The sequence below is a fragment of the Phyllobates terribilis genome, unplaced genomic scaffold (genome assembly GCF_046119375.1).
Source record: "Phyllobates terribilis strain yellow unplaced genomic scaffold, ASM4611937v1 Scaffold_9__5_contigs__length_417890890, whole genome shotgun sequence".
NCBI classification, from domain to species: domain Eukaryota; kingdom Metazoa; phylum Chordata; class Amphibia; order Anura; family Dendrobatidae; genus Phyllobates; species Phyllobates terribilis.
The window spans coordinates 188,657,402-188,670,589 of NW_027362769.1; the positions used below are offsets into that span (position 1 = coordinate 188,657,402).

Consider the following 13,188-nt stretch of genomic DNA (forward strand, 5'->3'; position numbering starts at 1 on the left):
GTCAATGATCTGAAGAGAGCAGGGACCACAGTCTCACACTTTACCGTTAGTAACACACTACGCCGTCATGGATTAAAATCCTGCAGAGCACGCAAGGGCCTCCTGCTCATACCAACACAAGTTCAGGCCCATTTGAAGCTCGCCAATGACCAGGTGGATGATTTAAGGGGAGGAATAGAAGAAGGTCATGTGGTTAGATGAGACCAAAAGAGAACTTTTTGGTATCAACTCCACTTGCCATGTTTGGAGATAGAAGAAGGATGAGTACAACCACAAAAACACCATCCCAACCGTGATAAATGGTGGGGGAAGAATCATACTTTGGGGGTGCTTTTCTGCAAAGGTAAATGGACGACTGAACCGTATTGAAGGGAGCATGCATGTCAACAACCTCCTTCCCTCAGTAAGAGCATTGAAGATGGGTCATGGCTGGGTCTTCCAGCATGATAATGACCCAAAACACACAGGCAGGTCAACTAAGGAGCGGCTCCGTAAGAAGCATTTCAGGGTCCTGGAGTGGCCTAGCCAGTGTCCAGACCTGAACCCAATAGAAAATCTTTGGAGGGAGCAGAAACTCAATGTTGGCCAGCGACAGCCCCGAAACCTGAAAGATCTGGAGAAGATCTGTATGGAGGAGGGGGCCAAAATCCCTGCTGCAGTGTGTGCAAACCTGGTCAAGATCTATAAGAAACATCTTGTGCAAACAAAGGTTTCTGGATCAAATATTAAGTTCTGTTTTTTTATTGTATCAAATACTTAATTAATGCAATAAAATGCAAATTAATTCTGCAACAATCCTACAATGGGATTTTCTGTTTTTTATTTTTAGATTCTGTCTCTCACAGGTGAAGTGACCTACGATAAATATTACAGACTTCTCCGATCTTTGTTGGTGGGAAAACTTGCAAAATTGGTCGTGTATCAAATACTTATTTCCCCCACTGTATATCTCAGTGATATCTATCACCATTACCTCCGTCAATCATAGCCTATAGCGCAGAGCACTTTACCTGCTATTTTGATACAAGTTGTGATAAATGAGATTTTCTGAATGTGCTTCAGGTTTCTCTATGTAAATGTTCCGTGCGACACCTGACGGCAGGATTCTTGTTTGTGGTCAGACTGTGCGGACCCTTCGTGGTATAATGGTATCTGGGCTATATCCGGTATAAACCATCAGACAGGAGGCAGCGAGGATTCTCTCCTCGCTAAGAAAGATTTCCCAGATAATAAGGCTCTGCCATCCGGGATCCCAGCCGCCCTGGGAACCAACATGCGGCCCTCGGGGGACGGTCTGATTCTCACGCATTAAACCCCTCATAGACAGACAGGTCCCTTCCTCCCACACACCCAGTGACTTCCTGTGAGAACTGACACAGTAAATATCAATCAATGTGACACACTGAGACGACACATCAGCAGTCACAGACACAAAGTGCCTGGCAGCGACTCAAACTATAAAACAAAGAGAATTTATTACACGGCTTTACTGTGGGAAGGAACAGATCCCCCCAGAAGAATGTGCGGTGAACACCCAGCGAGACACAGGGTCACTGGGCCGAGGACCCCACTAATACGCAGCCCCCCAATCCCCAGTCATTCATTAACCTCTGCAATCCCATTATATAACCACCTACCTCACTGGTAATGCCCTACAGTCGTATCTGTTCTGCTGATCGTACTACAACTCCCATTGGATTTCACCGTGAGAGTCACAGATTATTAGCAGGTGACGCACAGCTCTACAACGCTGTGATAGATTTATCATATTCAGGATCTCTGCTCGCAATCAAAGAATAGAAAGAAGATGAAATTCCAAAGCAGAAACGCTGCATGAAGCCAATAAATCCCAAAGCTGAGGTTTGGTTACATTGTATTAGTCTGAGCTATGACCTGCTGGACTCCAGACTGATACATTGTAACTGCCTAGAAGATCCAGACAGACGCTGGTTCTGCAACTTCTAAGGGTACGTGCACATGATCAGGAATGGCCACGGGTTGGAAGCAGTGCACTTGTGCTGTCCGCAGGGGCCAGATGTTAGAGCACAGAGGAAGGATTTCAAGAAATACCATGCCCACTATGCGTCTCCGAGCACCTGCGGACCACCCGCGGAGACGGACATGCAGGGCATCTTCACAGACCGCAGTATGTTAATTTCCCTCCGCAAGAGAAATTCTATCAGTGCAAAGTCTAGGATGCGGTGAATGGATCAATGAACACATAGGATTCACCTGCGGGCGGCGCTGTGGACGCAGCATAGAGTATAAAGTATACTGCCTTCAAAGCGCTGCCAGAAAGGATCGTGTGAACACAGCCTAAAGGGGTTGTCCGGAGAATACGAGTCATCACCTATCTGCAGTAGGTGACCATATCAATCATGGGGTCCGACCCCGGGGACTCGCACCGATAGGCAGCATGGAGAACTTTTATCCCCCTTATAATGTATAATGCAGTGTGCATACTCGACCGCTCCATCCATCCCATCTGGCGCTGCCAAGAGCGGAGCTCTGCTTTTTCCAGCAGCCCCATGGAGGACTAAACAATTGAGAAATGCAGACACATTGTAACAAACCCTCAGCTGTTTTTTTTAGTCTCTGAATTATGGAATTTAGTGACAGAGATCAGCAAATGATCAGCAACTTTCCCCTCATACAAACGATGAAGCTTGTTTATAAAATCAGAACATAATGAATGACGGCAGCGAAGCAGAAGAGACAGCGACCGAGCAAGACACAGCAATCACATGGTGAAGAGACGGCACACTCGCCCCCGGGGCAACACTCACCCGCTCATAGCAGAGACACCCTCATACACCAGGGACACTCACCCGCTCATAGCAGGGACACCCTCATACACCAGGGACACTCACCCACTCATAACAGGGACATCCTCATACACCAGGGACACTCACCCGCTCATAGCAGGGACACCCTCATACACCAGGGACACTCACCCGCTCATAGCAGGGACATCCTCATACACCAGGGACACTCACCCGCTCATAGCAGGGACATCCTCATACACCAGGGACACTCACCCGCTCATAGCAGGGACACCCTCATACACCAGGGACACTCACCCGCTCATAGCAGGGACACCCTCATACACCAGGGACACTCACCCGCTCATAGCAGAGACACCCTCATACACCAGGGACACTCACCCGCTCATAGCAGGGACACCCTCATATACCAGGGACACTCACCCGCTCATAGCAGGGACACCCTCATACACCAGGGACACTCACCCGCTCATAGCAGGGACATCCTCATACACCAGGGACACTCACCCGCTCATAGCAGGGACACCCTCATACACCAGGGACACTCACCCGCTCATAGCAGGGACATCCTCATACACCAGGGACACTCACCCGCTCATAGCAGGGACATCCTCATACACCAGGGACACTCACCCGCTCATAGCAGGGACACCCTCATACACCAGGGACACTCACCCGCTCATAGCAGGGACACCCTCATACACCAGGGACACTCACCCGCTCATAGCAGGGACACCCTCATACACCAGGGACACTCACCCGCTCATAGCAGGGACATCCTCATACACCAGGGACACTCACCCGCTCATAGCAGGGACATCCTCATACACCAGGGACACTCACCCGCTCATAGCAGGGCCACCCTCATACACCAGGGACACTCACCCGCTCATAGCAGGGACATCCTCATACACCAGGGACACTCTCATATACCAGGGACACTCACCCGCTCATAGCAGGGACACCCTCATACACCAGGGACACTCACCCGCTCATAGCAGGGCCACCCTCATACACCAGGGACACTCACACGCTCATAGCAGGGACACCCTCATACACCAGGGACACTCACCCGCTCATAGCAGGGACACCCTCATACACCAGGGACACTCACCCGCTCATAGCAGGGACATCCTCATACACCAGGGACACTCACCCGCTCATAGCAGGGCCACCCTCATACACCAGGGACACTCACCCGCTCATAGCAGGGACACCCTCATACACCAGGGACACTCACCCGCTCATAGCAGGGACACCCTCATACACCAGGGACACTCACCCGCTCATAGCAGGGACATCCTCATACACCAGGGACACTCATCCGCTCATAGCAGGGACACCCTCAAACACCAGGGACACTCACCCGCTCATAGCAGGGACACCCTCATACACCAGGGACACTCACCCGCTCATAGCAGGGACACCCTCATACACCAGGGACACTCACCCGCTCATAGCAGGGACACCCTCATACACCAGGGACACTCACCCGCTCATAGCAGGGACACCCTCATACACCAGGGACACTCACCCGCTCATAGCAGGGACATCCTCATACACCAGGGACACTCACCCGCTCATAGCAGGGCCACCCTCATACACCAGGGACACTCACCCGCTCATAGCAGGGACATCCTCATACACCAGGGACACTCTCATATACCAGGGACACTCACCCGCTCATAGCAGGGACACCCTCATACACCAGGGACACTCACCCGCTCATAGCAGGGCCACCCTCATACACCAGGGACACTCACCCGCTCATAGCAGGGACACCCTCATACACCAGGGACACTCACCCGCTCATAGCAGGGACACCCTCATACACCAGGGACACTCACCCGCTCATAGCAGGGACATCCTCATACACCAGGGACACTCACCCGCTCATAGCAGGGCCACCCTCATACACCAGGGACACTCACCCGCTCATAGCAGGGACACCCTCATACACCAGGGACACTCACCCGCTCATAGCAGGGACACCCTCATACACCAGGGACACTCACCCGCTCATAGCAGGGACATCCTCATACACCAGGGACACTCATCCGCTCATAGCAGGGACACCCTCATACACCAGGGACACTCACCCGCTCATAGCAGGGACACCCTCATACACCAGGGACACTCACCCGCTCATAGCAGGGACACCCTCATACACCAGGGACACTCACCCGCTCATAGCATGGACACCCTCATACACCACGGTCACTCACCCGCTCATAGCAGGGACACCCTCATACACCAGGGACACTCACCCGCTCATAGCAGGGCCACCCTCATATACCAGGGACACTCACCCGCTCATAGCAGGGACATCCTCATATACCAGGGACACTCACCCGCTCATAGCAGGGACATCCTCATACACCAGGGACACTCACCCGCTCATAGCAGGGACATCCTCATACACCAGGGACACTCACCCGCTCATAGCAGGGACATCCTCACACACCAGGGACACTCACCCGCTCATAGCAGGGCCACCCTCATATACCAGGGACACTCACCCGCTCATAGCAGGGACATCCTCATACACCAGGGACACTCACCCGCTCATAGTAGGGACACCATCATATACCAGGGACACTCACCCGCTCATAACAGGGACATCCTCATACACCAGGGACACTCACCCGCTCATAGCAGGGACATCCTCATACACCAGGGACACTCACCCGCTCATAGCAGGGACATCCTCATACACCAGGGACACTCACCCGCTCATAGCAGGGACATCCTCATATACCAGGGACACTCACCCGCTCATAGCAGGGACATCCTCATATACCAGGGACACTCACCCGCTCATAGCAGGAACATCCTCATATACCAGGGACACTCACCCGCTCATAGCAGGGACACCCTCATACACCAGGGACAGTCACCCGCTCATAGCATGGACACCCTCATACACCAGGGACACTCACCCGCTCATAGCAGGGACACCCTCATACACCAGGGACACTCACCCGCTCATAGCAGGGACATCCTCATACACCAGGGACACTCACCCGCTCATAGCAGGGACACCCTCATACACCAGGGACACTCACCCGCTCATAGCAGGGACATACTCATACACCAGGGACACTCACCCGCTCATAGCAGGGACACCATCATATACCAGGGACACTCACCCGCTCATAGCAGGGACACCCTCATATACCAGGGACACTCACCCACTCATAGCAGGGACACTCTCATACACCAGGGACCCTCACCCGCTCATAGCAGAGACACCCTCATACACCAGGGACACTCACCCGCTCATAGCAGGGACACCCTCATACACCAGGGACACTCACCCGCTCATAGCAGGGACACCATCATATACCAGGGACACTCACCCGCTCATAGCAGGGACACCCTCATACACCAGGGACACTCACCCGCTCATAGCAGGGACACCCTCATACACCAGGGACACTCACCCGCTCATAGCAGGGACATCCTCATACACCAGGGACACTCACCCGCTCATAGCAGGGACATCCTCATACACCAGGGACACTCACCCGCTCATAGCAGGGACACCCTCACACACCAGGGACACTCATCCGTTCATAGCAGGGACATCCTCATACACCAGGGACACTCACCCGCTCATAGCAGGGACACCCTCATACACCAGGGACACTCACCCGCTCATAGCAGGGACATCCTCATACACCAGGGACACTCACCCGCTCATAGCAGGGACACCCCCATACACCAGGGACACTCACCCGCTCATAACAGGGACATCCTCATACACCAGGGACACTCACCCGCTCATAGCAGGGACACCCTCATATACCAGGGACACTCACCCGCTCATAGCAGGGACATCCTCATACAACAGGGACACTCACCTGCTCATAGCAGGGACACTCTCATATACCAGGGACACTCACCCGCTCATAGCAGGGACATCCTCATACACTAGGGACACTCACCCACTCATAGCAGGGACACCCTCATACACCAGGGACACTCACCCGCTCATAGCAGGGACACCCTCATACACCAGGGACACTCACCCGCTCATAGCAGGGACACCCTCATACACCAGGGACACTCACCCGCTGATAGCAGGGACATCCTCATACACCAAGGACACTCACCCGCTCATAACAGGGACATCCCCATACACCAGGGACACTCACCCACTCATAGCAGGGACACCCTCATACACCAGGGACACTCACCCACTCATAACAGAGACATCCTCATACACCAGGAACACTCACTCGCTCATAGCAGGGACACCCTCATACACCAGGGACACTCACCCGCTCATAACAGGGACATCCTCATACACCAGGGACACTCACCTGCTCATAGCAGGGACACCCTCATACACCAGGGACACTCACCCGCTCATAGCAGGGACACCTTCACACACCAGGGACACTCACCCACTCATAGCAGGGACATCCTCATATACCAGGGACTCTCACCCGGTTATGGCAGGGGCACTCAACCGCTCATAGCAGGGACACCGTCACACACCAGGGACTTTCTTTCATAATTACCTTCCTGAGCAAGTACAATGAACTTGGAGGACTTTATGACTTTTCCATCAAGGGTCCATGTGATAGCCGGTGGAGGCTCTGAGGTGACCCGGCACTGTAAAACCAACTTTTCACCATCCACTAACTTGGCATCTTGTAAGACCTCAGAGAACACAGGAGGGGTCCCGGCCACACTCTCCAAAGTTGCCTTGTTCTCCACCTCTCCATCCACTTCGGACACACAGTTCTGCTCCACCTTCTCCTCTTTTGCTGCAGGTTTGGGTTTCTCCTCCACAACTGAGGGCTTAGTAGCATCCACTTTGCCCAGAGGCTTGGAGCTTTCTTCATTGGCCGCAAGTTTTACCTTCTCCTCCTTGGATGAGAGCTTCGTCTTTTCCTGATTTAATGCTGGTTTGATTTCTTCTTTGACACTCACTTTCGCTTTTTCCTGGTTGACCGCAGGTTTAGTATTTTCCTCCTTGGTCAGGGGTTTAGTTTTCTCCTGGTTGACCGCAGGTTTAGCATTTTCCTCCTTGGTCAGGGGTTTAGTTTTCTCCAGGTTGACCGCAGGTTTAGCATTTTCCTCCTTGGTCAGGGGTTTAGTTTTCTCCAGGTTGACCGCAGGTTTAGCATTTTCCTCCTTGGTCAGGGGTTTAGCTTTTTCCTGGTTGAAAGCAGGTTTAGCATTCTCCTTGGTCAGGGGTTTCACCTTTTCCTGATTGACTGCTGGCTTGGCATTCTCTTCCTTGATGGCAGGTTTGAGCTTCTCATCCTTTATGGCAGGAGGTTTGGCTTTTTCCTGGGTGAACAGAGACTTTGCCTTCTCCTGATTAACCACTGGCTTTGTGTTTTCCTCCTTCACTGCAGGCTTTGGCTTCTCATCTTTGACCAGTGGCTTGAGTTTTTCTTCTTTGCTGAAGGGCTTTGCGTTTTCGTGGGGCTCAGTGCTGTTGGAGTTTCCATTCTCGGTCGGCACTTTCTTCTTATTTCCGAGCAGTGACCTGAAGTCGGAGGTGGCGGGTTTGGCTTCAACCTTTTCCACTACTTGAGCTTTTGAGACAGGAGTCTTTTTGCCCAGTACTGATCGGAAATCCACCTGCTGTGGGCTGTTCACCTTGCGCTCATCCTCTGACGAGGCCTTGGGTTTAACCTGTCGCTGAAGGTTGGCCCTGAAGTCCATTTGCTCGGCCGAGACGTCTTTAAGGTTCTCCTCGGAAACTGTTCTAGTGGTCACTTTCTTTCCCAGCAGATTCCGGAAGTCCAGTTGCTCAGCTTCTTGCAGTCGGAAGTTTTCCTCAGTATGCTCCTTCACCTCTACTCTTCTCTTGAGTACGCCACAGATGCTCTCTTGATTGTCAGCTCTTTGGCTCACTTCTCCAATCTTTAGTGCATTGTCAGGGCCACATCCATCTCTTTCTGAAAAGCCCGGTTGCTCCCTTTGCCTAAGTGTCAGCGAGAGAAAAGAGAAAGAGGCACTTAAGGAGGATTGGCTCTGGAATCAAACAAGTCCTAGGGGAGGAGAATGTGCGGAGAAGGAACCGAGTCCACCGCTTTATTGCATCAGTGATGACTTCAGTACCCTTATAAGGAAAACAGCCATAAAAAAGATCCCCCAGCCCCACTCTCTGGCTGTGTCCGGAGGGTCACATTTGGGGGATTAGAGGCTCATAGGTCTGGGAGGGAAGAGAATTAGCTGAGCAAAAAATAGCAGCCGCCCCGTCCTGAGAACCCCGCGGTGACTTACTGTGTGAGCGCTCGGTCCGAGAGCTCGTCCTCCTGCAGCACCACCGACACCTGGCAGCTGCATTCACCCACCGCGTTCCTACAAGACAAACACAGGGAATTTTTTATCCTCAGGAAAAACAATTAAACGGCAGAAAATGGAACGAAAAGTTTCTTTCAGTCTCTAAACAATAGTTTATTCACCCGCCTCACTATCTCGCATCCCGGGACGTGTTCACCGCTCTGTCACTATCCCAGAGCCAAAGACATAAAAAAACAAGTGAAACATGTAAAATATGTGGTTTGTATTTATGTTGATCGGCACAAAACAGCAGCAGAAGCAGCAGATGCGGAGGAAGAAAGAAGAGCACGACGGCTCTGCAGCGGTCCAGGAGGAGAGGGGTTAATTATAACCCTGCGCCGATCGTCTGAGAATAGGTTCCGTCTGGGAACCCAAACTTGGAACAATTATGGGGTTTTTTCAGCCAAATAAGAAAGAAAACCTAAAAACCTGAAAACTCAGGGGCGACTGAGCGAAACTAGAGCACAGAAAGCTGAGATATGAGGAGCTGTCTGCAGCCGTCGCACCTCCTCCGCTGCCGGTAACATAAAGATACTGCGGCCACCAGTGATCTCCAGACCCCACGATCAGCTCCGCAGGGTCAAGGACTCAAAACCAAAGTGAGTCTGACCCCCGAGGAAGAGAAAATCCAGGGTAACCACAGGGCTACCTCCAAATCACAGGCAGCACCGGGGCGACTACAGCTGCAAACAATCCTCAAATCTCAGCTCCCAATGCTATAGTATCACTCCAGCCACAGCACAGAGATAAAGGCAGCAACATTACTTATAATCACCTGGAATATAATGTATCCACCACATATAGAGTAACCTGTATCTCTGTATACAGTGAGCTCCCCCTAGTGGTGGCTGCAGACAGGATCTTATCATGTATCTCTGTATACAGGGAGCTCCCCCTAGTGGTGGCTGCAGACAGAATCTTATCATGTATCTCTGTATACAGGGAGCTCCCCCTAGTGGTGGCTACAGACAGGATCTTATCATGTATCTCTGTACACAGGGTGCTCCTCCTAGTGGTGGCTACAGACAGGATCTCATCATGTATCTCTTTATACAGGGAGCTCCCCCTAGTGGTGGCTGCAGACAGGATCTTATCATGTATCTCTGTATACAGGGAGCTCCCCCTAGTGGTGGCAGGAGACAGAATCTTATCATGTATCTCTGTATACAGGGAGCTCCCCCTAGTGGTGGCAGCAGACAGAATCTTATCATGTATCTCTGTATACAGGGAGCTCCCCCTAGTGGAGGCTGCAGACAGATTCTTATCATGTATCTCTGTATACAGGGAGCTCCCCCTAGTGGTGACTGCAGACAGGATCTTATCATGTATCTCTGTATACAGGGAGCTCCCCCTAGTGGTGGCTGCAGAAAGGATCTTATCATGTATCACAGTATACAGGGAGCTCCCCCTAGTGGTGGCTGCAGACAGAATCTTATCATGTATCTCTGTATACAGGGAGCTCCCCCTAGTGGTGACTGCAGACAGAATCTTATCATGTATCTCTTTATACAGGGAGCTCCCCCTAGTGGTGACTGCAGACAGCATCTTATCATGTATCTCTGTATACAGGGAGCTCCCCCTAGTGGTGGCAGCAGACAGAATCTTATCATGTATCTCTGTATACAGGGAGCTCCCCCTAGTGGAGGCTGCAGACAGATTCTTATCATGTATCTCTGTATACAGGGAGCTCCCCCTAGTGGTGGCTGCAGACAGGATCTTATCATGTATCTCTGTATACAGGGAGCTCCCCCTAGTGGTGACTGCAGACAGGATCTTATCATGTATCTCTGTATACAGGGAGCTCCCCCTAGTGGTGGCTGCAGACAGGATCTTATCATGTATCACAGTATACAGGGAGCTCCCCCTAGTGGTGGCTGCAGACAGAATCTTATCATGTATCTCTGTATACAGGGAGCTCCCCCTAGTGGTGACTGCAGACAGATTCTTATCATGTATCTCTGTATACAGGGAGCTCCCCCTAGTGGTGGCTGCAGACAGAATCTTATCATGTATCTCTGTATACAGGGAGCTCCCCCTAGTGGTGATTGCAGACAGAATCTTATCATGTATCTCTGTATACAGGGAGCTCCCCCTAGTGGTGGCTGCAGACAGAATCTCATCATGTATCTCTGTATACAGGGAGCCCCCCCTAGTGGAGGCTGCAGACAGGATCTTATCATGTATCTCTGTATACAGGGAGCTCCCCCTAGTGGTGGCTGCAGACAGAATCTTATCATGTATCTCTGTATACAGGGAGCTCCCCCTAGTGGTGGCTGCAGACAGGATCTTATCTTGTATCTCTGTATACAGGGAGCTCCCCCTAGTGGTGACTGCAGACAGAATCTTATCATGTATCTCTGTATACAGGGAGCTCCCCCTAGTGTTGGCTGCAGACAGAATCTTATCATGTATCTCTGTATACAGGGAGCTCCCCCTAGTGGTGATTGCAGACAGAATCTTATCATGTATCTCTGTATACAGGGAGCTCCCCCTAGTGGTGGCTGCAGACAGAATCTCATCATGTATCTCTGTATACAGGGAGCTCCCCCTAGTGGTGTCTGCAGACAGGATCTTATCATGTATCTCTGTATACAGGGAGCTCCCCCTAGTGGAGGCTGCAGACAGGATCTTATCATGTATCTCTGTATACAGGGAGCTCCCCCTAGTGGTGGCTGCAGACAGGATCTTATCATGTATCTCTGTATACAGGGAGCTCCCCCTAGTGGTGACTGCAGACAGGATCTTATGTATCTCTGTATGCAAGGAGTTCCCCCTATTGGTGGCTGCAGACAGGATCTTATCCTGTATCTCTGTATACAGGGAGCTCCCCCTAGTGGTGACTGCAGACAGGATCTTATGTATCTCTGTATGCAAGGAGCTCCCCCTATTGGTGGCTGCAGACAGGATCTTATCCTGTATCTCTATGTCTTTGCAGATGAGTGGAGTTCTGTATCAGAAAATCAGCTGCTTTTAGAAATATTAAAAATTATTCCGTTCAGAATGTTAGATCTAGAAATAAAAATCCTAAAAATCTTCCTGGTTCTGGATTTGATGAGGGATGTACAGTGAATACTGACAATGCCGCAGGTTAGAGGAAGCAGGAGAGATTTTTTAGCTTTAGAGAAGATATTTATGTCTTTTGGAGACGACTTATTACAATTGAGGGATTTATATTTCTTTGTTGTGCTCCTGTTATTTTAAGTGTAAATTCCTTGTAAGACTCATAACTCATTCTTGAAACATCAGACTGTAAATCCTCACCCTCATCACATTCAGGAGGGTCCAAGAAGCTGAGATCCAGGGAGCTGTTTGGCAGAGCTGGGGGATGTTTCTCTGTAGCTTCTGCAGTCAATAATTAAATATTTGCATCCTATGGAGCCGCTGTCTTGTAAGTGTGTGAGGAGGGATGTGGGGGATCGTAGTGTTCGCCGCGGTCTCCCCTGAATTTGCAGGTTGTGTTTGGTCTTCTCTCTGCAGTTTCTATAGGACAGGCGAGCGCTGGTTGATGCAATGTCTGCACCTGCACTGATCGCCCCCTCCCCCGGTGTATCTGTAGGACGGACCACCACTGACCATGGATCATGTCCTGCAGGAAACTGGATCCATGTGTAGCGTTTTTATAAGCTTCATGTTTGACCTGAGAACTACTCCCCCCATCCTCCTTCTTCACATTCAGCCCCTGAATTTTCCACTGAATCTGAGCTGCGCCTCATCCCGCGAGGATTCACCCCTCCTCCTGTTCTCGTTTATATTAAAAACTTAAAAGTGTCGCCATATATGGAGCGGAGAAAGTATTCCTCCGGGCAAATGCCTCCGTCACAGAGAGCAGCACCTCGCTGCCTTCAAAGAGATACATTGAACATAATGGATCAGTAATATTTTATCGCACTCACAGACGGAGGCGCACGGGGCAGGCAGAGCCGCGCACAATCAATACCATATTAAGTTCTTTCCAGCAGATTCTCCGGCCTGAGATACAAGCAGCGAGGACTCTCCGCCCTGTATATACCAGAGCTATACATCCAGAGTGAGGGCCCCCCGGCCCCACAGGAATATCCTGCATCCAATGCACCAGGAGCCGCCCGGGCGTTATCGT

The 13,188-nt window shown here is 51.3% G+C and overlaps 1 protein-coding gene across 7 annotated transcripts in view; it reads right to left on the minus strand.

Moving 5' to 3' along the window:
- The window catches only part of MYLK (myosin light chain kinase), a 471,929-nt gene that overhangs the window by 266,696 nt on the left and 192,045 nt on the right, over positions 1-13,188 (minus strand). For all 7 annotated transcript variants that reach the window (XM_073647529.1, XM_073647527.1, XM_073647531.1 and 4 more), the window contains 2 exons: positions 9,033-9,110; positions 7,310-8,730 (listed from right to left, as the gene is read on the minus strand). In XM_073647529.1, the coding sequence (XP_073503630.1) occupies positions 7,310-8,730; positions 9,033-9,110 (1,499 nt within the window). The remainder of the gene's footprint in view (positions 1-7,309; positions 8,731-9,032; positions 9,111-13,188) is intronic.